Genomic DNA, 24,462 nt, shown 5'->3' with positions numbered 1-24,462 from the left:
AGGTGCGGGCAGCTCGGGAGAAGGGGCTGGTTCCCCCGGGCTGCATCCCGCGGACGAACCGGCAGTGGAGAGTCCTTCCCCGCTCCCCCCCGGGGGATCTGTAAGCGACGCCGCTGGAGGATGTAAAAAGCACCTTTTGATAAAGAGTCCCTTATTTTCCAATACAGAAAACCACTCATGGGGAGAGGAACGGTTCCCCAGACCAGGTCCTGACAGCCCTCTGCTCTGATCCAGAGGGTCGCTCGCTTGAGAAATTACACAAGACTGTCAGCCAAGCTGCAGAAGGGCTGGTAGGCGACAAAGCAAAGCAGGTGACTGTTGACGAAAATGCTGGTTGTTCTCTGCAACGTTTTTAAAAGGGCAACAAGGCTCCCTAACACCAGCTGGCAGGAGGCGCTGTGACTCGGTTCCAATTTTTTTTAATTCCTGACAACTTCTGAGGACTAAGAGCCCTGTCCCAATGGGCATCAGGACACTTTTTCATCCTGGCAAACAACCGTGTTACACCGTCTCTTCCATAAATATATCCAGCTATAGATTAAATAGAAGTAGGTTTTTCCAGTCATCGCTCCTTTTTGTGGGTCAGAGACTCCTTCTGTTTTCTAACCTCCTCCCTTGATTTCTTCCTCCCTGGTTTTTGCCCATTTGCCCTTGTGCACGTGTGGGTTCCTCTGAAAGATCTCAATCTCCATGGGATTTTCTCTCAGGTTTATATACTGCCACCACGCTGCTCTCACTTTGCCAGGGCAAGCAAAGCAAGCTCAGGATTATATCTCCTGATTCTTTATCACCCAAATCACCTTTCCCTGCCCTTTTCTCCACGAGTTAATCTGTGGGGACAACCAGAACCGTAACTGTACACAGTTGTCCAGAAGAGTCCTCACACCTCCTTGGAGAATGCTGTCAGCATTTGCCTTTCTGCCAAACCCCCTCACTTTGTACTGCGAGGGTTATATTTACCCTTTTCATGGCCATGTTCCTTCAGCGGCTCATAACTGCTTTGTCATTAACTAGTGCCCCAAGGTCTTTTTTCTTCTCTATCTGGCAAGGACTCCCGAGACCACAGCCGTGGCACATGTTCTTACCATACATCCCAAATACCCAACCTCTTATTACTGGACTTCATTCCTTCTTTGCCACTCTGGTACTCCCAGTCCTAGGCTTCCTCCTGATGACTTTTCAAGCCTCCTCTGTGGTGGGATGCCCTTCCTGCTCTGCAGCTTCATCAGATGTTGTTGGCAGAGTCCTTCTTTTGATCTAAAACTGTTCATGGAAATTTTCCATTGAGTCGGTAAGAGCAAAGAGATGACTATCCTGGGCCATGGCATAGGTCTATCTAGTTCCCTCACCCGCCTGTGACAGTGGTAAGAGCTCAGGGACTTCTTTTGCCAGAGATTGCTTCTGTGGGTCTAAGTGCTCTTGATACATTTCTCTCTCTTCTGTGAATTTGTGTAATGGCTTTTAGAACTCAAGCAGCAAGTTGCTTTATTAAAATTATGAGATACTATTTAGTAGAGCTGACTTTTAAATGAATGATTCCTGTCTTGGAAACGGATGCAAGATTTAGAGATGCAGGTAAAACCAGAGGCCTAAAAGCATCTTAAGGGTCCACGTTCTTCAACGATCTCTCCTCAGCCACTGTCTAACCCTACAAGTTTCTCTCCTGAGGAGACAACCAATGCAGTTGGTGTTTTGTTTAATAGTCTTGGCTGTAAAATGATGTGAAAACTATCCTGATGATTTTTAGCTAGGAAGAGCTGACCTGCCCTGGTTGTTCGATTCCAGGAGAGGATCCAGTGGAGATCCCTCAACCCTCACTTCTAAGCGCAGTTAGGTTTCTCTCCAGCCCAGAGTTAGACATCTTACATTTGCTGGCTCCTTGCTGAGCCCGCTGGCTCACTCTTGCATTCTTTGTTGATCACCCGCCTCTCATCATACCAGGAGCCTTGGGGCTGGGTGCCCAGCACCTACAATTTAGGCATTGCAAAACCACATCTCTGCATCCATTTAGCCCTGAGGCTTTTATCTTTGTGGTGAATTATTAACCAAGTCAGGGACATGAAAAACATCTACACAAGGAGATGCTGCATTTTCTTTGGAAGCTGTCCACACAGGAATAGTACTGTCTGACCCAGCCTGGTACCCCTTCTCCTATGGTCACCTTCCAGCAGGCATGGCAGAACACTCTTCATTCCACTCCATGAGAACCTTTCTTATAATGAGGATTGTTTTTATGTCTCCTCTCAATGATCTCTTCCTGAGACTAAGCAAATCCATTTCCCTTCAGCGTGTGCTTTTAAACATCTTAACATTTTTTGCTGTTCTCTGCTAATTTCCCTGTAGCTTTTCTTCAAGTGTATTGCCCAAAACTGGACACTATACTTAGGCTAAGCCTCACCAGTGCCAAGTAGAGCAGAATAATTACCTCAGTGTTTTACCCAAAACACCGCTGCTAATATATCCCCAAATGACATTTGTTTTTCTGCATGGGTTTTATACCGCTTCACGTAGTGCATGGTTCACAACAGCCAGTCGATCCCTTCCTGCACTATTGCTGCCTTATCAGTTATTCCTCATTTCACAGACCACGCGTTTGATGCTGCCTTTTGTCCCAAGGCTGCATTTTGTACTTGTCTTCATTACAGTGCAACTTATTGATTTCAGGCAAGCTCTCCAATCTGTGAAGATCAATGTGAGTCCTGATCCTGTTCTCCAAATCAAACTCTCCCAGCCTCTCCCAGTCAGTGCTCTCAGGAGTAGAATCAACTACTCGCTTTTCCAGCAGCCAATTTATTGTTGAAAACATTGGGGCCACAACAGACACCTGCAGGACCCCACTTGGCATGTCCAGCTCTGAGAGTGAACCGCGGATGAGTGCTTTGGTATGAATCAAACATCATGTGCTCATTCTAATCTGGATTTAATTTAGATCTCATTACACAGCTTTGTTTGTAAGAATAGTAAGGCTTTTGACACTAACAAATAAGGCTTTTGACACTAACAAAGTCGACATATATCACATCTATCCCTTTATACACTTGGCTAGTTAGTCCTTCAAATAAGGACACTGAATTAATTTGAAGTGATATGTTCTTGATTAATCCATATTGATATGTTCTACTGCCTTCTTATCACTTCTGTGCTTACAAATTGATTAATAATTGACTCTCATTATCATGGTTACGCTGATGGATTAATACTTCCCAAGATCCTCTTCTTTGCTCTTTTTTGGGCTTGTAAACACATGCCTCTGGCATCAATGTCCTCAAGCAAGTCACTTAGGGTGTGAGTCATCATTGCCTCTGACTTCAGCCAGTCAAAAGCTGGACACTAATTAGGAGAGGAATTCAGTTCCTTACACACAGGAATATGACAGGCATAGTCTAGTATCATGTTAAGTATACCATATATATAGTACTTATACAATATATAATATTGTATAATACATAGTATAAGTATATATAATATACAAAGTATAAGTACTTACATATAGTAGCATATAGTATATATATAGTACTTATACAATATATAGTATCCAAGACATTTCTTGGGGCTTGCAGATAAGACACAGGACCCACAGGAGAACTGCACCTTTCTGGAAGATCAGCTGGAGCTTCCACACAGGCTATCCATGCAGTATACCTGATACTATCTAGAACGGGGTAGGACATCTATATCTATGTTAAAGTTGCTGCACCCCTAAGTATAAGATGTTCATTAATATTCAAGGTGAAAAGATGGGTGTAACAAACCACCTCCAGGAGGGAACTTTCTTACAATGGAGGCTGATGGCCTTTGGAGACACCACTCCCATTTCCCTGGCAATGGAAGGAAATAAAAGATTTTAGCTTCAAGTTACAGGACTACATGTTTTTCAAGGCATTCTGACATTTAAATGGCCAAATGCCTAGCAAGCGTTTTGAAGTATCTAAAAGCCTCGCTCTCAGACTAGCCCATGCTTATTCTGGCTGATTTTCAGTACTACCAAAGATACCCAATGTAGGAAGCTAATTACTCCAAAGCCTCCCAAAATCTGGAGTGCCCTCTTTACATGCTCATAGCTCTCTAACAATTACCAAGAGAACCTACACTGATTAAACCTTAGCTTGGGTAGTTTTGTTGGTTGAGAGGAATCCAGGGTTTTATAACTCAGCCCTACCTATTTAAAGTGCAGAAAACTGCCTTTCACTGACTCTCAGGGCATTGTGAGGATAACCACAACAAATCTTGTGGGGCACTCTGATCTGTGGTAACAGAGCCACATGCACTGAAGGCAGAAGTTGTTTGATGCACAATGTAGTACAGGTTGCAATACTGGAAGCTCACCTGAGCTGCCCACAGCCCTGAGCTGTGTTAAGACCTTCCTCCAGATCTACAGACAGGACACTGATGGCAGGACACAGCTAACACAGCAACAAATGCAGTAAATTAAGAAAACATCAAAGATCACATCAAATGCCAATTGCTTCTTTTTTGTTACCGAAACACTCAAGACCTCTTCTGGGCATGGTGAGTCCCAGAGGTACGTGTACACGAGCATTGCAAATCCACAGGCTGAGCTGCTTGCATACACTCATGCTCTTCTGATGTACCAGATCTTTATGATCAGTTATAGTCGAATGAATGAATGAATGACATATAGTACTGGTGAGGAAAGGGTAGCTGGAGAGAGCAGCATTTTCCTCGTCTGTGCCTTATTTGCAAGCTGTCATAAATTTGTAGGAATAATTCCACTGCCAGTAGCATACAGGCTGTTTGATTTAATCCATGCCTTCATCAGCCTCCCCATCAACAGAGCCTGCAAGGAGTTATCATATAATAGTTCAGAACCAAATGAGCTGCTGCAGTTTCCCGCCCCGGCATGAGGACTGAGCCGGAATTACCCTAGGCCACCTGTCCCCGCTCACCACTGCAATGTACAGTAGAGGGATTTAGTTCTTATTTGTAATCTTTTGTCTGCAGCCTCGTTGTTTGGGTGGGGCTGCACCTGTTCATGGCGAGTGGGAATCCCTTAATTACGGCCGTGGGGCTGGGCAGCGAGAGCCGGCCCTGTGCACTGGCACACAAAGGCTTAGGGGAATGTGTGTGAATTCAGTGCCCTCTTTATGCCATGCCAACATTCATTGCAAATCCTCCGCAGGTCTTCACGGCTCAGCTCCTGCAATCCCAGGGCTTCTGTCTGGTGTTTCACACACCGGATTGTCCTTTCTTTAGACGGCTGAGATGCTGCCTCCTTAGATTTTGGAATCTTGGGCTCTGCAATTGTTTAGGAATAGCAGTTGAGGGACAATAATATGTTTTAAGGTGTACGTCTGGCTACAGCATCACCAGTTCTTTCCTGTTATCAAATGAAAATTGAGTTTATTGGTGAACATATCCCCATTGCTTCAAAGTGTTGTGTTAGTAACGACAATTTAAGCCACAAAGACACCCAGGTTATACACTCTACTGAATCCCCACGGACGATGTGAACCCAATCTCTTCCCTCACTATTCCCAGTTACCCACGGAAGCCCCCGTCCATGCTGCCTCACTTCAATGAGTGTCTCATTCCCTCCTTCCCTCCCCTGCCCTACTCTCCCCTCTGCCCTTGACACCTCATCTCCCAGTGCCGCCATCTCCTTTTGCTCCCTCTTCTCCCTCCCTACCCAAGCTGTCCCTCCCTGTGTTTCAAGCCAAATGTCACCGTCTCCCACCCAAATGCCACCAGAGCATACACAGATAGCACAGTTGGCCTTCCACCTTTCAACTCCAGCGGTCCATGCCACAGAGACCTCTCAAGACCTCAAATAAATTTGTGCTCCTGGGCCGACGCGTGAACCGTTCAGAAGCCAACCTGCCTGCCAAAATTGACCGCACTCCCGTCCCCCAAAACTCACAACACAACGGTTTAGCCCACCCTTTTCCTGGCCAGCTCCCCAGCTCCTGCCACTTTTGGCGATTCGGGGAAAAAAAACCGGCCAGGCGACGGGGAGCTGTGCGGGCCCGGCCCCGGGGCTCTGCCGCCATCTTGTGACACCGCGCGGAATGGCGCTGACAGGGAAGGGCCCTGTGATGGCGCTCCCGCTGCTCTCCCAGCCCCTGGTGGGATGTGTGTGGAAATTTTGGCGTTTTTTTGGCGAATTTTGGTGGAAATGTTGGCGGTGTGGCGGGCACGAAGGCCCCGAGCCCCCATCTGGGGGCTCGGGGCCTTCGTGCCCGCCACACCGCCAACCCTATCCTCAGTGGGCTGCGGGTTTCTAGCTGCAGACCAGGCTGGTGGACGTTCTTCAGCCCAGGGTGATTCACTGTGAAGAGTGAAGCTGGTACCAGATAATGGACACCAAATCCCACCAACACCGACTCCTGTGAAGAGTGCGGATGAGGAGCCCGACGTCCATCACCTTCTTTGAACCTGGCGTAATAGCCGCGAGGATAACCAGGGTTGAGAGCCAGCTGTTGTTGAGCTTATATGACAAATGAGAGGTTCAGATGTAAGACTGATAGCAATTAGATTGCCACCTGCTATCGCTTTAATCCGTATCCCGGATTTTTAATTGTTGAGGGGAGGGGGCGAGGGGGCTGTTGGCACATGAATACGTAAGGACTATCTTAAAAGGCACAAAGCGTTAGGATTGCATCCCAGTCATCGCAAGTGGGGCTGCGCTTTTGTGGTGGGTTTTTTTTTTTTTTTTAGTTTTAGCCTCTGCTGTGAATTTTGGTCTAATTTTTGAAGAGTTTCATCCTGAGCTTTCTAGGACTTCTGTGCTCTGTACTTCCATCCATGATTTTAATTGTTTATTTATTTATTTTAGCGAATGCGGAGGATTCCATTTTCGGCTTGGCCAGGCTCTCTCCAGTTTGGCTTCCTGACAGCCTTCTGCTGTCGAGTGGCCTGCATTTATTTGCATTGTGTCTGATTTTCGGCAGGTCCCTATCTGAGGTCTGTTCCTCCCGGCTGTTACCCAGGTGAGCGGTCCCCCTGCAGTCGGAGGGATAATAGCTGTCAATAATTGGTACTTCCACAGGTTTGTAGGGTCAGGGCTTGCTGCTTCCCCCCTCACCTCCCACCCCCTTTGGATAGCGCTAATCTGCTTTCAAGTCACGCTTCATCAGAAAAGGAGAACGCCAAGATTTTTGAAAGGTTTGCTATCAGGTTCCACAAAGGAAAATGCTTTGGAGAAACACGTTGATTTTGTTGGGAGAGACACACAAAATAGACTATGATTTGCATAAGGAGCTACTGAGAGGGGAACTGAATGAGAGGTCGAGGGAAGGGTTTTCATTGACTTCAAAGAGTATTGGATCAGATCCATGCGGAGCATCTGCAACTTCCTTTGATGCACCAGCAAACTGGAGATAACAAGCCTCTCATCTCTGTACGTGCTCTACCTAAGGCATTATGTGGAGAAAGATGTGGAGACTGGCAATGACACAAACCAGTCTTAGAGGAGAAAGTAGGTCTGTATAATCTATTGGGGAGAAGCTATTTTTTCCAAGTGATCTATGGTTGCAACGGGTTTGAAAGCAAATGTACCCTAGAGGTCACTGCAGAGCATCCATTTGAGCCGCTCTGTGTTTTGAGGGAAAGTTGCCAAAATATTCTGGAATATTAAAGTAGATTTTTTAAAAAATGTATTTTGAGGTGACTCTGAGTAGTCACTATCCATCCCTCTCTAAAACCACTCAACCATATGCCATACCTCCACAGAGCAAGATCCCAAAACTGTACCTGGTTACCTTTCTCAGACGGAATGTCGCCTCCTTCGTGCTACACCCTTCACCTCATATTCCCACCCACTCGCTACACCACACCTCACCCCATGAGGTCTTCCTGCTGCGGAGTAGCCCAACCTCATCATCCTGTGTACATCACATCGCCCCAGCACCCACAACCTGCCTCTTCCACCCAGTATGGTCTGAACAAATAGTCTCCTTTGTCCTTCTCCAGCCAGAAGAATGGTTCTGGTAGCAGATAGGTCCCTGCAGCCACTGTTGTGGTTGCTGCAGGCTGGGAAGTAATCACAAGCACAGCTGAACACCTCTGGTCTACTGTAGCTCTCTCTCTGTGGATAGGTGCTTAACGGGCTTAGTTAAATACCACAGCCTGGGCAGAGTGGAGGAGATTTACTGTGTCTCTTTGGAGCAGTTCATCAGCTCTCTCTGTTTTAGGCAATGCTTTTTATTGGCAATTTCTGCCTATTCTTGAGGCAGGTGTAGAGCAAGAAGGTGAAACTTGCAGAAAAGAAGATAAATTGGCACAGGGGTGATAGAAATAATAATAGCAACAGGACCAAAATAATAACCCATCATAAGCATTTCTACAGCCCTTTTCATCTGTAGATGTCAAGCAATTTGTGAGCGAAAAAAAAATTAAGCCTCTCAGCAGTGCTTGTACGTCAGAAATACACAGTTTCTTTCACCTATTGCTTAACTGCTGTCACCTCTGAATTAGGACAGAGAAGCTGTTCATTGCTCAAGGCAACGACGCCTTGCAATTTAGGGTGTGAGAGGCTAACTCAAACTGTAAGACAAGGCAGCATTTAGAGTCTAGAGTTGGCCAGGCCACTGCCTTACAAAAAGAGCCATGGATCTTTAACACCCAGTGGTCAGGCCCTCAGTTTGACGTCTCAGCTGATAAAACAGGAAAGGTGAAAGCAGGGGCAGAACCAATCTTTTAACAGCTGGCTGTAGGAGAAGACAAATTTGTAAACTGAAAGAGGGACAAAGGAAAAACATTTACCCCCCGCTTTTAATAGAGATTCATTCATAAAAGTAAAGCGAAGGCTACAAGGTCATAGAAAGTTACATGTGATCTGGTTTTGGAAAATGCCCTTCTTACAGACCAAGCCCAGAGGCAGAGGCTATTTGGGCTATTGCCAAGGAGAAGTGCCATGGAGGCCCTTTTTTTCCTTCTCTGGGGGCCTAAGGAAACTCCAGTTAGACATATTGTACATGACAAGGTTTAATGACCTTTGTTCATAATGGACCCGAGCATGAATACCCAAGTGCATTCAGGAGAGGCCCAGGACTAAGAGGTAATGTAAAGCCTGAAACAGGGAGGGAACATTTTCTGGATTGGGAATAGGGTCATTTCTGGGGCAGTGAATGTGTGAGGGTTCATTTTGCACCTGGTGTTCTGATTAACAGAGCGGTCAATCTCCTGAACTTCCTAAGCATGAACACCTGCTTCTAGCTCTGCTCAGATCCTAGCCCTTCTCAAGGCTTTCTCCTTCAGTAATCCAAGAAAATGCGTAGGCATCCCATGGCTCTGGCAGAACTGTCCCCAAGAGACTGTCACACCAGGGAGGATTGATCTCAGCTCCCCCGTTCCTGAGAGCTTGCAGTCACCTCTTTAGCTGCCATCCTCCGCATGCTTTCGATCCATCGGCGGTACCCTTTTCCTTCAGCGCTGACTCCTTCTGGAAAGGAAAACACCAATTCTTATTGTCTCTCTTTGACTCCAGCACCTTCCTCTGTGTTGCCTTTGCCTCTTCCCTAACAGTTGTGCAAAATACTTTGCCGTCCTTTCCTGTTCCTTCCTCCTCTCACAAAATGTCTGGGTCTATCTTCTGATCTTTCAAAAATAACACCTGAGCAAAGATGACCGGGCTGTGGTCCACGTTTCTACATCCCACACATCAGTAATGTGGCAGGGCAGCAGAATCTTTGTTTCCAGAACTAAGCAGGCTACTCGAGCATCCCCTATGACTTTTTAATTTTCTTTTTCCTGATTTTGTGGCGGCTCCTCTGTCCCTGACAAGTTTTTCTGGATGTCACTTTGTAAGTGCTGTGAATCTGGGTGCGCAAAGTAGGTGAGTTGGATAAGCACAGCTGATGCCTGCCCTGCCAACCTCCCCAGAGCCCGCAGGCCAGGTCCCCACAGTCACCTCCAGCGTGTGCAGATAGCTGCTGACTCAGATGTGGGTGCAGGACTGCGTGTTTGATCATCTTCTGGGCACCAAGGGAAGCGGACTGAGTATGTGGAATGAGGAGGGTTCAGGCACAAGGTGAGGGTGAGTGCAGTCAAGAAGGCCAGAGCCCGGGGGGATATTACAAAGGGATTTCTGAGGAGTAGAGAGGAAGGATACCACTTTTTAAAGAAAAAAAAAAAAAAAAAAAAAAAAAGAGAAGACAGTAAAAGGGAGCACAATAATGGGCATGAATTTCTCTTTCTTCTTCCCCATGGCAAGCTGCCAATCCCTTCCACACACATTCCTCAGCGCTACTAAAACCAGTCCCCATGGACACACCTGCCTTGAGACAAATTCTTTTAGTCTTGGAAAAATCTGGGCACTTCTTCAATACAGAGCTTTGCTTTTAAACTACTTTGCCTTTGTGAATTTTGGCAGCAGCTCACACTTGGAGAGCTTTTGAGAACCCTTTCTGTAATCAGATTTCCCTGCCCTGCCCGGGGGGACTGTGGGCGAGTCACTTCCCACAGCTGTCCTTCAGCTTCCTATTCTGTGACATGTGGCCCACCACTACCTCAAAGGGCTGGGGCTGGGCATCATTTGTGCGTAAAGAGCTGTGAAATCCACCAAGCTGATGCAGTGCTGAGTGCTACACGACATGCTGTGAGGGTAGTGTTACCACAGCTCATCACTTGGGTGTAGCAGGAGGTGGGACAGGCGCAGGAGTATGGTTTAAAACTCTTCGCTCCCGGTGTAGAAAGTCATTAAGTGAATGGAAGAGGAGGCAGTTCGGTTGTGCGGTAACAGGACTTCTTTCTTCTACACAACAGGGCCAAGGTTGAAGACCAGATAATACAAACATGCTTAGGAGTACAAGCTAAGTTCTCACCATCTTGTTCAAAACCAGGAAAAAAAAAAAAAGCAAAACCCAAACTGAGACTTTCTCGGTTCCTTCTCATGCAGGCTGCCCCTGAGCCACCTCATACTGCACATGTTCTTCTGAGGTGGCAAAATCCCATTTTCACTCTGAGAAAAGTGTCTCTCCTTCTTTTGTTCTAACCAGAATCAGACTAGATTGTCAACAAGCTTAAAAAAGAATCCAAGCGATTTGCAACATGATGCAACAGAAAAGAGCATCACTATAGTTTGTGGTTACGTGGCTAAAATAATGGAAGTTACAACTTCTGGTGAAAGGAGCGTGAAGCTGCTAGTAGTATAAGAGTAACCTGCTCCTTCTTTCCTATCTTCTCTCTGTGCTCACAAAAAAGCCATGCTGCTTCCCAAGCAAAGAAGTAGCTGTTAGCCTTGCGCCATTTCTACCCAAAGCTGTCTTGGAACATGAAGAACATTTGTTCATTTTAGGCTGCGTGGCAATACACAGCACAGCCAGAGAATACAGTGGACTAATTCCTAACCAAACCTGTACCACCTTTGCTCTGAGAAAGAGGTCAGGTATTGCTCCTTATGTGCCAAAGTTACCCTGTTTGGCTTGGCTTTGGTTTTAATACCATAGCTGGAAAAACATAGGCTAATTTTACCTCTTCTCTTTTGATAATTCACCCCCCTAAACAATCAAGTACCAAAACAAGTTTTAGAAAAAGCAGGGTCTGAAGATCTGGATGCTGTTAGGAGCCATGCAGAGTCTAATTCTGGCTTGCCTGCAAATTTAATTTGTAGTCTTGAGCAAGTCAATTAAATTCTTTTCATCAAGTCTTCCCTCAGAAAAACTTAGAATAATTACTTGCCATGTAGAGATGCTGCAAAGACTAAGGAAGTCTTTAAATAGGTTATTTAAGATGTTTAAATCACTTAAGAATTATGTAGAAGCCTCAATTAGGATTTACAAAAAGGTTAGTTAAAAGCACAATGGGATAAGAAGTATCATCCCTGAAACTAATTTATGAAATATCAATGTTGAAAAATTTCTCAGCTGTGAAGGATGGAACATAAATCTGCAGTTGCCTGGTAGAGTATATTCAGCTCAGAGAAGCAACTGCTCTGTATTCGTTATGGTGGAACAAAGTCAGTGCAGATACAGGAGGAAATACTTGTACCCTATGGTACTCTTTAATAGTGTCTGCCATTATTATTGGTCTTTATTATTAATGATCTTATAACACTTTGGGCCTTTAGCTGGGATCTGTTCTGGTGTGGCTGGTACTACAGACACAGAAGATAATGAAGTTCCCTGCTCCAAAAACCTTATGGTCAAAGGTCCTGAATGTCCAGCAGTTTACATCACATGGGGACAAGACCATAAATGTCAACAGCTCACAAATTTTATGTTTATACACACATAAAATTAGTTCATGTAAATGCATCATAATGGGAGATAAGCTCAAATACATGATGAGAAATGTCACACAGATTCCCCTGGCAGATGCATGAAGCACAGGGTAACAGTGGCATCATGACGGCTGGTGTAACTGCCAGAGTACAGCAGTTGCTTAGATGTGCTCTGTGCGTGTACTGAGAGATGCAAATTTCAGGGAGGAGGCCAGGAAGAGGCTAAGTGGACTTGCAGAGTCTTCAGTGGATCTCCTCTTTGGTTTTGGCAGGCCAAGATAAAGCACAAACGTATTTGAAGAAAATTTGACCTTAAATTTACAAAGGCAGACATTACTGGCAGAGCACAGGCCAGTACCATCAGCATGGCTGAGACAAAACACAGGGTGAGACCATGCTGTGATAGATCTTAAATGTGAAAAGTAGAAGTTTGAGATGATATACAGAGAATAAAAAGCCAGCAGAGGGAATGGTAAAACCAAGACATAGACAGCTTGCAGTTTCGTACGTGCAGGTCTCAGCACATCCTCAAAATTAATTGTTAACCTAATAATAATAATGCTGTACTCAAGAGATAATTATCTTGTACCCAAATGAATGTGGTCCTTCTCCCCCATCTTGTCCTGTAAGACAAATAATAGAAAACAAATAAAGGACTATAAAGGACTACTGAGGAGTAGCCCATTTGATCCATATAATTTTTTTCACAAGTGATAACACAATAAAAAGACCCCTGCCTTATCCCCACCACGGTACTGCAGATTGCTCTGCAACCAGTTCCAGCCTCTTCCTGATACGGCAGAAAGAGAAGTAAGAGAAAGAGTCAGACGTTGCCAAAAAAAAGCATCAGAAGAGTTAATTCAAGAAGTTCATACCCATTTCCTCCACTCATTCCTCCCTTACCTACCCCCCTTCCTTTTCCTCGGCTCAGTCCCGCATCATTCCTTCGCATGGCTGTGTTTTAATAGAAGAGGTGCAAACTGCCGGCAGTGGGGAGGGCTGGGAGTGATAAGAGGGCTTCTGTTGGTTTTGGTTTTTATTCCAAATTGATGACTGGCAAAGCAAAATTATTTCCCCTGTTCCCTGACTGATATATACACATGTGTACATACAAACATCTAAACACTTTGAGATTTACAGTGAGGTGTATGGGGCAGGATATTCATATACCTCTCAGGATAGCTACTCCAAACTGCAGGATACAGGGCCACACTGAAATGTGATGTGCCATTACTCGGATTTTACACACGTGGTGAAAGCCAAACCTTCCTCTTTCCCCATTTTCATTCAAAAAAGCAGAAACACATTGCTTAGCTCAGTGCCTAGTTTCTCTGGGGCAGTAGTGTGCTTCATGCTTTTTGCCTGGTGACACGTTAGTGTAGTGCAGGTCAGGTGCTGCCCTTGAAGACAGGGGTTTGTTCCTATGATTATGTATCTGTAATTAACACTGCACGAGCTAAACTGGTGCCTTACAGGCCTCTTTCCTCAGGTCATCCTGCTGTATGAGTGAAGAGGCACCAGCTGCTGCTTGGCCCAAACATCCAGTTGCATACAGTGATGTTTATAGGTGGAAAATAAATGTACTTTCTGCTCAGGCAAGCTTCCTCTGTCAGTGATGGCTACTAACCTGCCACTTCACTAAGAGCTGGTCTCCACCAACCATGTATGTCCAAGGTACTAAACTGAGTGTGGTTTGCACACAAGTCTGTGTGTGAGTACTTGTTTTGTCAGCTCCATGGTGTATTTTGTTTGTATGGCATTCGGTCTCATCTATAGAAGGTGACAGTGAGATGTGGTATCTGTGGGGACAGGTGAGACACAGATATTTTGCCAGATCTCTTCCTACTTTCTGTCATTTGTAGAAACGAGGACTGCTTCAGTTTGGTATCCCAGCCAAAATTCACTGTGCTCAGGCAGGTTCTGGCTTCTCCACCAGCACCTGGCGGAGCGCAGGATTCCAACTGGGGACACCTTCTAGTCATGCTCCTCTCTGAGACAACCCTCTCAAGGTGAGGAGAGGGGAGAGGGCTGTCTGACTAAAGAACGCCTGTAAGGGCCAACCCCCCATCCAGTAGCTGTGTGATAGATTTTAAGAAAAAAAAACCTAACCAGTGAATAAAAGTATATCAGGATAGGGGGGTACGTGGATTCGGAGCATACGAGGATGGTGATTTCTGAACAACCTGTGGAGACTCTTGGGAGCAGAGACAGGGACAGGCTGGGCATGTACATCCTGGTCAGAGCAGGCAGGCGATAGCAATAGGTGATGTAAGGGCATCTCTGCATGGCAGAGCGTGATGCAGCATGGGCACAGCAAGCAGCGTGCTCTTGCCATTTACAGACACCTCTGATGACAATGTGACCGTCACCATCTATGACACCACCTAAAACTGGCAGCAGTGTATGCTTCATTCATGCTGCTTCACACCTCTGGTGGCCTTTGTGCCATTCTGATTTTGGTTGGCTCTAGCAATCACTGTCTTCATATGATGTTTTTGAAAGTTATGAAGTGGTGGAGTTCTGCTGTAGAAAGTACAGGAGAATGAAAAATGGCAGAGCTGCAAGACAGAATGAGCAGAAGTAAATTCAGTGCAACAGAGGTCCGTTTTCTGAAGATATTAAATGGTTTTAAGACTACACTAGTAAATGAACACACCCTTTTTATTACTGAGGCAACCAAAGTGGGGAGAATGGAAACAGCCTGTTATAGGTAAAGCCAAATGAGATGTTGCCTAGTAACTCTCAGCAGGGAAGCATTTAAACCCAGCCAGTTTAGTGAAGCTGATGTTCTGACTCAGAGATTATTTTCTCTGGGAAAAAAATCTGAAAGCAGGAAAGCTCAATTTAACAAACATATGATTTATTTTCCTGTTACAGAAAACCATGGTGACAATGCTTGGGAGAATACAGAAGTACATACAAACTTGTACAAGGAAGAACAGACAAGGCGTGTTTTCAACAAAAGCATCACTTTACTGAACATGTTTTTTGATGCTGATTTTTCCCCCCAAATACAGTAAATTTCACATTCGGTTTTGGTTTTGGATTCTGAAATACACAAGTGATAACAGAAGTCTGGAGATATTACACAGATCATTACATTATTATCATATTTTACATGTATGAGGAAGTTTCTGGAGCAAACCCTACTTCAGTTCTGCTATTGGACACAGAATCAAAGTAATTGATTTAAAAGAAGAAAGAGTCCATGTCTCCACTGGTTCTGTTGCCTGGAATAGTTTTAATTAGGCCCTTTTTCAGAACTTTGCTTTTATGCGTTCATGGAAAAGTCACTTGGCTTGGCTAAAGGTCTCGTATCAGGGACACACCTCCCCAACCTAATTTGGAGATTCACGTTATTTTTTATTCCCTTTAGAAGGATATGATGATCTTACAGAAGTAAAAGCTCTGGCATGATCAGCCACGTACATCTGTATTCCCTGGTGGCACAACTACTGTTCAGTATAGGCAAAGTCAGGTTCAGGAGAGCACTTCACTTCAGCTGCCTCAGTACAGTTAAGGATGATAGTTATGAACGTGAACTATTGCATAGATATTTTTTTTAATTAAAAAAATACAATAAACAGATCAACACATATCACACTAACCCTGAAAAGGCGAACTGCCGAAGAGTTACCACAAAAATATGTATTTTATCAACGCTGTTAATAACTGCAAAGCAAAGCTGCAATGGCATGAGTAATAAAATTTGAAATCTATATTAAAAGTGTGGGAGTTTTTCACAAGCCTGTTGTAGGAGCGGAGAAAGGATGTTCTGTAAGCCACAGAGATCCACATCTCGCTAACCAGAGCCTGGTTTGAAGTTTAATGAAACGCTGTTGATACAGAACCTCTGCCCAGAAGGTGCGGGACCATCATCAAACACATGGCCTAGATGGGCATCACACTGCAACAGAAATTATATATCCTTATTACCATTGCAATTGTGGACCAACATTGAGCTGTGCTATCCTGAATTAAGAAACGTGTATGATGAATTCACTGTTGAGTTGTGTGGGTGGGGGAGTCTTGGGGAGAGACTAGAAATACATCCTGGAGTAATCACCTCTGGCCAGTGGGCGGATATCTGCCCCCAGAAAAGCAGATCCCAAAAGAGGAAGTCAAAAGGTACTAGTCCCAGAAAGTATAGGAAGTAAATGGGAGCATCTAGACACCTCAATATATAATGAAAATTTCAAGTTAATTGAGACAGTCGCTGTAGGTCCTCCTTACAGGTCAAGTGAGGATTCCCCCTCCCAAATTACTGATGGGAAAAGATTAGACTCAGAATAGCTATCAGCAGCTCAGTATAAAATTAGATGGTTGTCTTCAGCTGCATTTCTTGAAAGGTGATTGCTGGATAGTACTGCAAACATGAACTCTACCATGATAATGGACTGCAGCGAATGCTTGTTATGTTTGCAGATAATACCTGATCCAGCTAGAAGGAGCTGCAAGCACACTGGAGGACAGTATTAGTAATCTTAACCGTTTGGAAAAACACACACACACACACACACACACAAAAGGCCAAGATGCAATTAATTAAACTCAATTGCATACTTTTATACCTTAACAAATGTAATAAATAGCACAGATTTAAGGTTGGGAAGAAATGGTTAGGGGTGGCAGTTCCTTAAAAAAGGACCTGGGTGTTACAGCAGGTCCCAAAACAAATATGGGTCATGGGCTGTGGAAAGGTAAAGGTGTGGGGAAAGGAACACTACCTATAAAGGACCAAAACAACCTCTAATCTCTGATGCAGGCGAGGGCCAGCGGCAGCGCTATGTCCAGCGTTGCGCTGTACTTCAAGAAGGAAAAGGATCAATTGGAAGGAGTGCAAAATAAAGCAACAAGGTGATCAGCGCTCTAAAATACACTGCACAAAAAGGAATGGTTGAAGGAACTGGCCCTTTCTAGTCTAGGAAAGAGATGATTGAGGGAGTCGAAATAGCTGCCCAAAATAGAAGGGTGGCTTCTGTGAAATAAGAGAACCCGTAGAAGATAGCTGTGAAGATGCGAGGCACCGTCACTGCTGTGCAGCGCAAAGAGTAATAAGCTTCAACTGCTGCAGAGCAAACTTAGTGTTTTCCCCAGTGTCTAACCAACAGGAAGCCATGAAGGTTACAACTCATTACCCAGTGAGGCTGTGGAGTCTCCATCACTGCATATTTTAAGAACAGTTTCAGCAAACATTTAGCAGGACTGAGTTAGGAATAACTGCCCCTGTGATGGGTCAAATGTATGGACTAAATCTCAGAGTCCGTTCTACTGTCTGTTGTCATAGAATCACAGAATGGTTATGGTTGGAAGGAACCTTAAATATCATCTAGTTCCACCCCACCTCCCACTAGACCAGGTTCCTCAAAGCCCCATCCAGCCTGGCCTTAAACACCTCCAGGGATGGAGCTTCCACAACTTCCCTGGGCAACCTGTTTGAGTGCCTCACCACTGGAAGGTTGGTTAGGAAGAAAAATTTCTTCCTAATATCTAATCTAAATCTACCCCCTTCTAGTTTAAAGCCATTCCCCCTCGTCCTGTCACACACACATCCTGTCACATCCTGCAGTTCACCTGAGGTCCTCTGAATAAATGTTCTGTCTAAACTCCAACCCTTGGCTATACTTATACAACTACTCTCCCCAGTCACATGATTTTCTTCACCCCAAACTGACTGCCTGTATTTGGTACTTCAAACTCTACTCATGTGTTTCATACCAAGAAGTGAGACAGAATGGTTCCAGTGATACCATAATTCTCACTGCTGTATTTAGGTAGATTCATTCATGGGCACAAAGAAAACTTGTTAAGATTTGGGTCTTTGGGTTTCACCTTGAAAATAAACATACCTGTTTGCAGACGACTTCAGTTCTAGTTGATCCCAGTGAGTTATCTGGTCGTCTCATGATATTGGTATTACTTTCATCTCTGCCACAAGTACCGTAAGCCTCAGAAAATGATGGCCATCCAGTCCCAGAATTGTACTTCTTTTCTGATCTATAGTGGAAACCAGATCTTCTTGTTAATTAATAACAGAGATGTTACAAAAAAGTCTGGTTTTAATAAGAACATTGGCTGTTTTCCTTATCCCTGTCTTGTACTACTATTAATAATATTTGGCACAGTAGAAGGTTTCTCACTGGCATCAAACTGTGCTGGAAGCTCTATTCCAAAGGGAATTCTGCATCAGCCCACAACAGGAGCTTTTGCCTCACCGTTTCTATTTCACTGTCAGCTTGGCATTTTATAAAGCTTGAAAAAAGGTTTTTCCAACAACTGAGCACATTGTTCAGCTGAATGACACCTGCAAAGCTGCAGTTTGAAATGTGGCTCAATATAGCACAACCTCAGAGAAGAGAGGTTACAAGAAGAAACCAAGTATGGAAAATGGCTGGGCTGGCCTACTGGACCAGGCTCACGTCCAGTGATGGCTTCTGCTAGCAGTCAGCCATCAAACTGGTTTGGAAAATCAAAGAGACCCTCACTCAAACCATCAATCAACCAACGACAAGTCCTCACAGCACAAAGATCTACTTTTCCCAAGAGATAATGGCAGCCATCAGAAACAACACTACAGACTCTGAACTTGTGGGTGCCTCCTGTTAACATCCAGGATTCCCAACCCTGTTTAGTTGCATATAAAAACCTAGAGCATAATTGGAAAATGTTTTTGGGATTTAGCATACGGAAATGAGATAATCCCTCCCATTTGAAGTTGTGCAAGCTTTGATAGCAATAAATACTTTCTCCTAGCGAAGAGTGACCTAGTGTGAGCTAGAGCGAGAAATGAATCCAGGTTCAAGTACTTCTAGGGTAAATGGTCTGGAGACCCACAAGTGTCTCCTCCCGGATTCCCTTGTGTGAGCCCAGTTTCACAAACCTAATGCTCTTACTGGCATCTAGTGGTGGATGGAGGCACCAACACCACCAACAGTTTTCTATGATCGGGGGGATTAGTCCGTTAGTCAATACAGATTTTAAAGCAAAATATCTAGTATTTCTCAGGTATATTTCGGTGGGATATTAATACAGTGAAGAAAAGTCTGCAAATCTTACTTTCAGTGCCTGTTAGAAAGACAAGGCATACAAGCTGGACAAAAAGCCTAAAAAATCCAACCCAAAGAACAGTGCATGTTTCAGTATGCATTTCATAATTAACTGTACAGGGCTGTCTTTGAGCAACGCAACTGTGGAAATGAAAGAGGATTTGCAAACACAGACTGACCAAAGGTTAGTTTTTGTGCAGGCTGTTGCTCAGTCCTTGACATCGATCTACAAAGACACATGAGAAATGCTCTCCTACCGCCTCCCCTCCGTAAAACCGGGGAGAAATAGGACACAGCACAGAAGCAGGCTGCACCGAAGCAAATGCAGTTTGCAGACTCTGCGTTTGTACGAGAAGGTATTTAGGGCTCCAGGCCTATTTCTTTCTAGCCAAAGAGGGCTCCCTGCCTTCCCAGCTAGAAAACCCCACGAACACTGTGCCAACCAGCCACAGGATCCCAAAGCGTAAGCTGGGGGAACACAAATGTTTGGACATGACTTCTGAGTTTCCCTGATATATACCTGTGCTGTTTATTTTTTATTTTCACAAGATTTCAATCAGAACTCTTCATTTTTTGGCACAGGGATCCTTCTGCTTAGTCATACATAGATATGAGGATCCTCTCTGAAACCCTGTAGAGTCAAGGAAGGTCTTTAATGCGATGTGGGCTTTGCATCTGACCCTGACTGACTCCGTCCCTTGCACGCCGCTCACAATACTTAAGTTTATTGTAGATGTTTTCCACTGCTAAAGGATCAATCTTTTGAGCTGTTAAACTAGCTCTCAACAGAAATGGTCTCTGTGTGGTTTTACTAACAGTAATATCACTTAGATTCCCTAATAGAAACATTTTAGTACCCAAAAATATTGCTGTTCAAGATCATATTTGTCCTTTGAAGTATTTCACCACTTAATTTATGGATAAATGGACTTTCCCTAAACATATGCATTAGATTAGCCTTCGACACACCATTCCTCCAGCACATGTCATTTACTTTGATCCCTATTTCAGTCGTCCTGGATGGAATCCAGATAATTCTAAAAAGTGCTTTTTGCTGTATGAATCTCAGCTGTAGGTTTATGGTTCGCTGAAGGTTTGAGATTTCATTAAAGCACCACAATTTGCTATCTATAAAGGTTAGGGGTTTGTTCCATGTATTTCCAACTCTTTCAAATGAATATTTGGCAGCAGAAGGTAATAAATTCTCGTATAAATGTATACACACACATATAGTTTGAAAGAAAGGAGGAAATGCTTCATGTTTACCTGTAGCTAATGATCTAATGCATTTGAAAAAGACAGGACATTTTTAATGCACTAGGAAATAAACATGATGAATGAATCTCTTATCAAATACCATTTGTTTCCTCATTGTTAGTGTTCTCCACAACATAATGCATTCATGGAAAATATATTTGCAGACTATTTTGCCCATTTAATAATTTTCAATTTTCTTAGAATGTTTTTTTTTTTTTCCTGTAAGTTTGGTTTGGTTTATTATTATTATTTTTATTTTTATTTCCCTGTATCAGTCTGTAAGGCTTAGCATTATTTTATGCTTTAAACAAAAGCAGCTATATTCTCTGAGAGCTGGTTACTGCAAAAAGCAGCATGACTGTTTGGTTATATTGTTGTTTTGTTATTAGTTTAACAGCAGAAGCAATTCCCTCCAGTCCTCATCTCTCTTCATGTTGGCCTGTCAATAACTATTTTCTAATATAAAGGATGCCTAAATTGAAGGAACATTTGAAGGAATTGAAGGAAATCATCCACAGCTCAGTAATTTAAAAATTCTCTAATTTATCTGAATTTTCCAGAGGTATTTTTAGGTTTTGTGTTTGTCTTCAGAATATTCTGCAATGCTGCATTAGCTTCTAAAATAAATTTTTTTTAAAGTGTTTATTAGCAAACCTCTACAGAAAAAGATACATTTAAGCAAATGTTCATTTGCATAATAATAGTTTTCTGTACTCGGCCAAAGGAAAACTAACTGTTCACAATTATCAGCCTCCGATTTTACCATTTAATTGTTTAATTTAGGTTTATTTTTAATACAGGCATTACATTTCCCCCCATTTCTTACTATCCAGATCTCTCGTTCCTCAGCTTTCCATCTGAAGTTCTGATCTGTGATGCATCCTTTAAAGTCTTCATAAAAATGGGCGTATCAGCCATATTCCATTGAACTCTCGGTTGGGAATAAATAAAGGCTATTTTCTGGATCAAAAATATGAGGAACTGTCTTTTCTGGTTCAGTTACAGAGAACAGAACACCCTCTGCACATCCTACTCTGAAGCACTCTATTTCCTTTTACTGAGACTTTAATGAAGTTGCAAAATATATAGTATTGTAAAGAGCACAGAGGTTAACAGCGCAGTTGTTCACAGTCAGGTTTTAAAAAGTAGATTTAACCAAAAAGGCAAAAATAGTGGAATTTAATTTAGAGAACAAGAAGGGGGTGGGGGCAAAGAGGAGGTCTCAGCTCCAGTACGAGGGACCCAGCACTAGACCCAGCTAGACTAAGGCAGACCAAAGCCAGTAGCACGAGTGGCAGAAGATGACTGTGGAAGAGCACAAGAACACAGCAACCATACAGTGATACACATAAATACACATATTTTGTGGCAGCCTGTGGCTTAGGCACCTCTTAAACAGAGAATTATTATCAAGCAAAAAGGACAGTGAGTGTGGCAAGAGAAAAAAGCAGACCCTAATGTAGCAGCTGCTGTATGATGGCCACTGGAGATCCTCATGTGCTCAAGGAAAGGGCATACCAGGCACCTGTATCACCACAGATATTCTGGAAATCTTATACATAGTACTCTGGCAGCAAAGGGTTGTTCTTCTGACCGACACTTTCCTTTCCTCTCATGGAAACACACTGCCTCTCCTGCTACAGTTACAGCATTTTAAGGATGCTGTGAAATCTGAAGGGTGTTACCTGAACAGTGGGGCGTTGCAGCACACGCAGCAGTATATTCCTGATTCTGTGTTATTCAGATAGATCCCACTAAATGGCTTTTAAAAAAAGGAAGAAAAAAAGAGAAGTTAATAATGCAGGTCTTTAAAAGCTCACCATCTGGAACAAGCATGTAGGAATCAGATTCAAAACAGGAGAAAAACCATAAAAAGAAGGCTTCACAGGGGGGCTTTGAAGAACAAACATTAGCAGCCTAAAGAAATGAAGGGGAGGATGCCTTTGGATTAATAGTGAAGACTACCCCCTGCCCCAAGAAACTTTGAGACCAGTCGGATGCATAAATCATCCAGGTACCAGGGCCGGAGTCGTGACCTCCGAGGAACTTGTGAAATGCGCAGGACCCCAAAGACCAGGGCTCTGCTGTGGAGTGCCACAACTTCAAAGCGGTTCTACAGAGAGACTCTGCTCCTCCCTGCGTGGTCTGGAATTGGGATCCTTGTTTTACAGAGAAGGATTTGGGCACAGTTCACGTGATTTAATCCTGCAGTACATGCCCCGCACGCGCAGAAGCCCTGGCTCTGGGCTCGCGATGCCGGCGCTCCACCCACAGAGCTCCGTGGCCTCCGTCACAGAAGGAAGCCAAGCATGGGGACAAGGCAGGTGTGTGATCTGGCACACGAGGCATGACCCGTCTCCTGAACGGGATGCTATGTGTAAGATTTCTATGGCTAATCTACATATGGTCAACAAAGGAAGCTATGGGGCAAAAATATGATCTTCTCCCTCCCCTCTGGAGAGGCCTCCACTGCTGCCACACAGACAGCTCAGCTGGCAGTAAAATATCCCAGAAAAGAAAAACCAAATAAAACCCCAAAATATGAAAAGAATGCAGAATATTTTTTCATCTGCAAACCACTCTGGGTCAGAACAAAATCCACCTGGTTCAGTATGTCGAGTCTAACTTTGATCCACAGGAAGGCAGGGGAAAACCTGTGAAGCAACTGAGTGGTGACAGCTGCCCAGAGCAGGTTTGTCTCTGCCCAGCAGGCAGAGGAGGTGGCTTACCCTTAGACAGCATTAAGTGCTTTTGCTTACCGGTTCAGTTCCTTTTTCTCTTGTCACATGGAATTGCTCTGGAGTCAATTTCTTTTTCCAGTCTGTAGCAACGGTTGCTTCAGCTTGTTTAGTCAGAGAGCCTGTGTCTTCAATTAGATGTAGAAAGATAATTTGTATTATTTTTAACACCATTTTAACTTAGACTCCATTGATGCTCTCCATCGTCACCTCAATTCTCCCAAAGTTTCTATGGGCACAGACAGAGCACAGGAGGGCAGTTCAGGGACAGAAGAGCAGGGGCGAGTGCAGGACTTTGCATCTGCTTTCCATTCTGTGTGCTACATATGGAGAGCGGCTCCAGCGCACCACTTGGGAAGGCTCTGAAGGGAAACGGACACCTATGACCCAGGGTACCATCCGCTCTCCCAGTGCAGACCTCTGTTCTGGCTTGGGATAACTGCTGGTCTGCAGGTGATCCCTCCTCATCCCTGGGTATCACTGAAAGCTTTGGCAGTTTGCCTCTTGGAAACCCTCAGAAACCAGAACTGATGCTCATTTATGGGCCATTGAAGACCAGCAACTTCCACAGGTCTCAGTGAAAAGCGATGCTCAGAAGGAGCACTGGAAGAAAGCAACACCTACATCTCAAGAGAAATGGGGCCATAGTTAAGTGAGGGACACACAACAGGAGAGCAGAAGTCACCCATCATGGTGCAAAACCTCCAGCAATGCTTCCTGTGTGTCTGTACACACCATGCAGAACATTTAGGGTGGTGTGGAATTGGCAAAGAATTAATGGATTGGCTGAAAAACAATGTGTAAAATAGTTTCATTCCTTCCTAATCAAAAAGTCTGAGGTGGGGAACTACCTCCACGCTTATCTCCCATCAGCACAGGATCCTTGGAAAAAAAAAAAACAGCTCCTGAGTGATGAACACTTCCCTGAACTCATCTCTTGTAATGCAGAAATTACATTGGAGGGAAAAAAAAAAAAAAGGAATTTACAAATTACAACTATAAGAACTATAGTTTAGCCTGCCAGTTCAGGAGAAATACATACAGCAGGCTGACTTAGCCCTTTCTGACCAGCTAGAGGACACCGGGGACGGGGATGCCCTCCCCTTGCAGGGCTGCTACTGGCCTCCCCCCACCCGCCCTCCCCATGCCCCGGGCGGAGGGTACCTGTGCCACCGTGGGCAGCGCGGGGGCAGCAGCCGCCGGAGCCCCACGGCGGGGGGCGGAGGGCAAGGGGGGGGCTCCC

At 44.3% G+C, this 24,462-nt stretch overlaps 1 protein-coding gene across 1 annotated transcript in view; it reads right to left on the bottom strand.

Annotated features, from left to right (window-relative positions):
* Window positions 1–23,393, bottom strand: part of MSRB2 (methionine sulfoxide reductase B2) — a 32,632-nt gene extending 9,239 nt beyond the window's left edge. Inside the window, exons 1-5 of the mRNA XM_009887154.1 lie at window positions 23,241–23,393; window positions 22,167–22,243; window positions 18,028–18,175; window positions 15,986–16,085; window positions 5,957–6,445 (exon numbers count right to left, since the gene is read on the bottom strand). Of these exons, the coding sequence (XP_009885456.1) occupies window positions 5,957–6,445; window positions 15,986–16,085; window positions 18,028–18,175; window positions 22,167–22,243; window positions 23,241–23,393 (967 nt within the window). The remainder of the gene's footprint in view (window positions 1–5,956; window positions 6,446–15,985; window positions 16,086–18,027; window positions 18,176–22,166; window positions 22,244–23,240) is intronic.
* Window positions 23,394–24,462: the final 1,069 nt, after the last annotated feature.

This window comes from Charadrius vociferus, unplaced genomic scaffold (genome assembly GCF_000708025.1).
Source record: "Charadrius vociferus isolate BGI_N301 unplaced genomic scaffold, ASM70802v2 scaffold126, whole genome shotgun sequence".
Classification (NCBI taxonomy): Eukaryota; Metazoa; Chordata; class Aves; order Charadriiformes; family Charadriidae; genus Charadrius; species Charadrius vociferus.
Note: the sequence above shows the minus strand (reverse complement) of the source record. Positions and strands in the feature narration are given on the sequence as shown.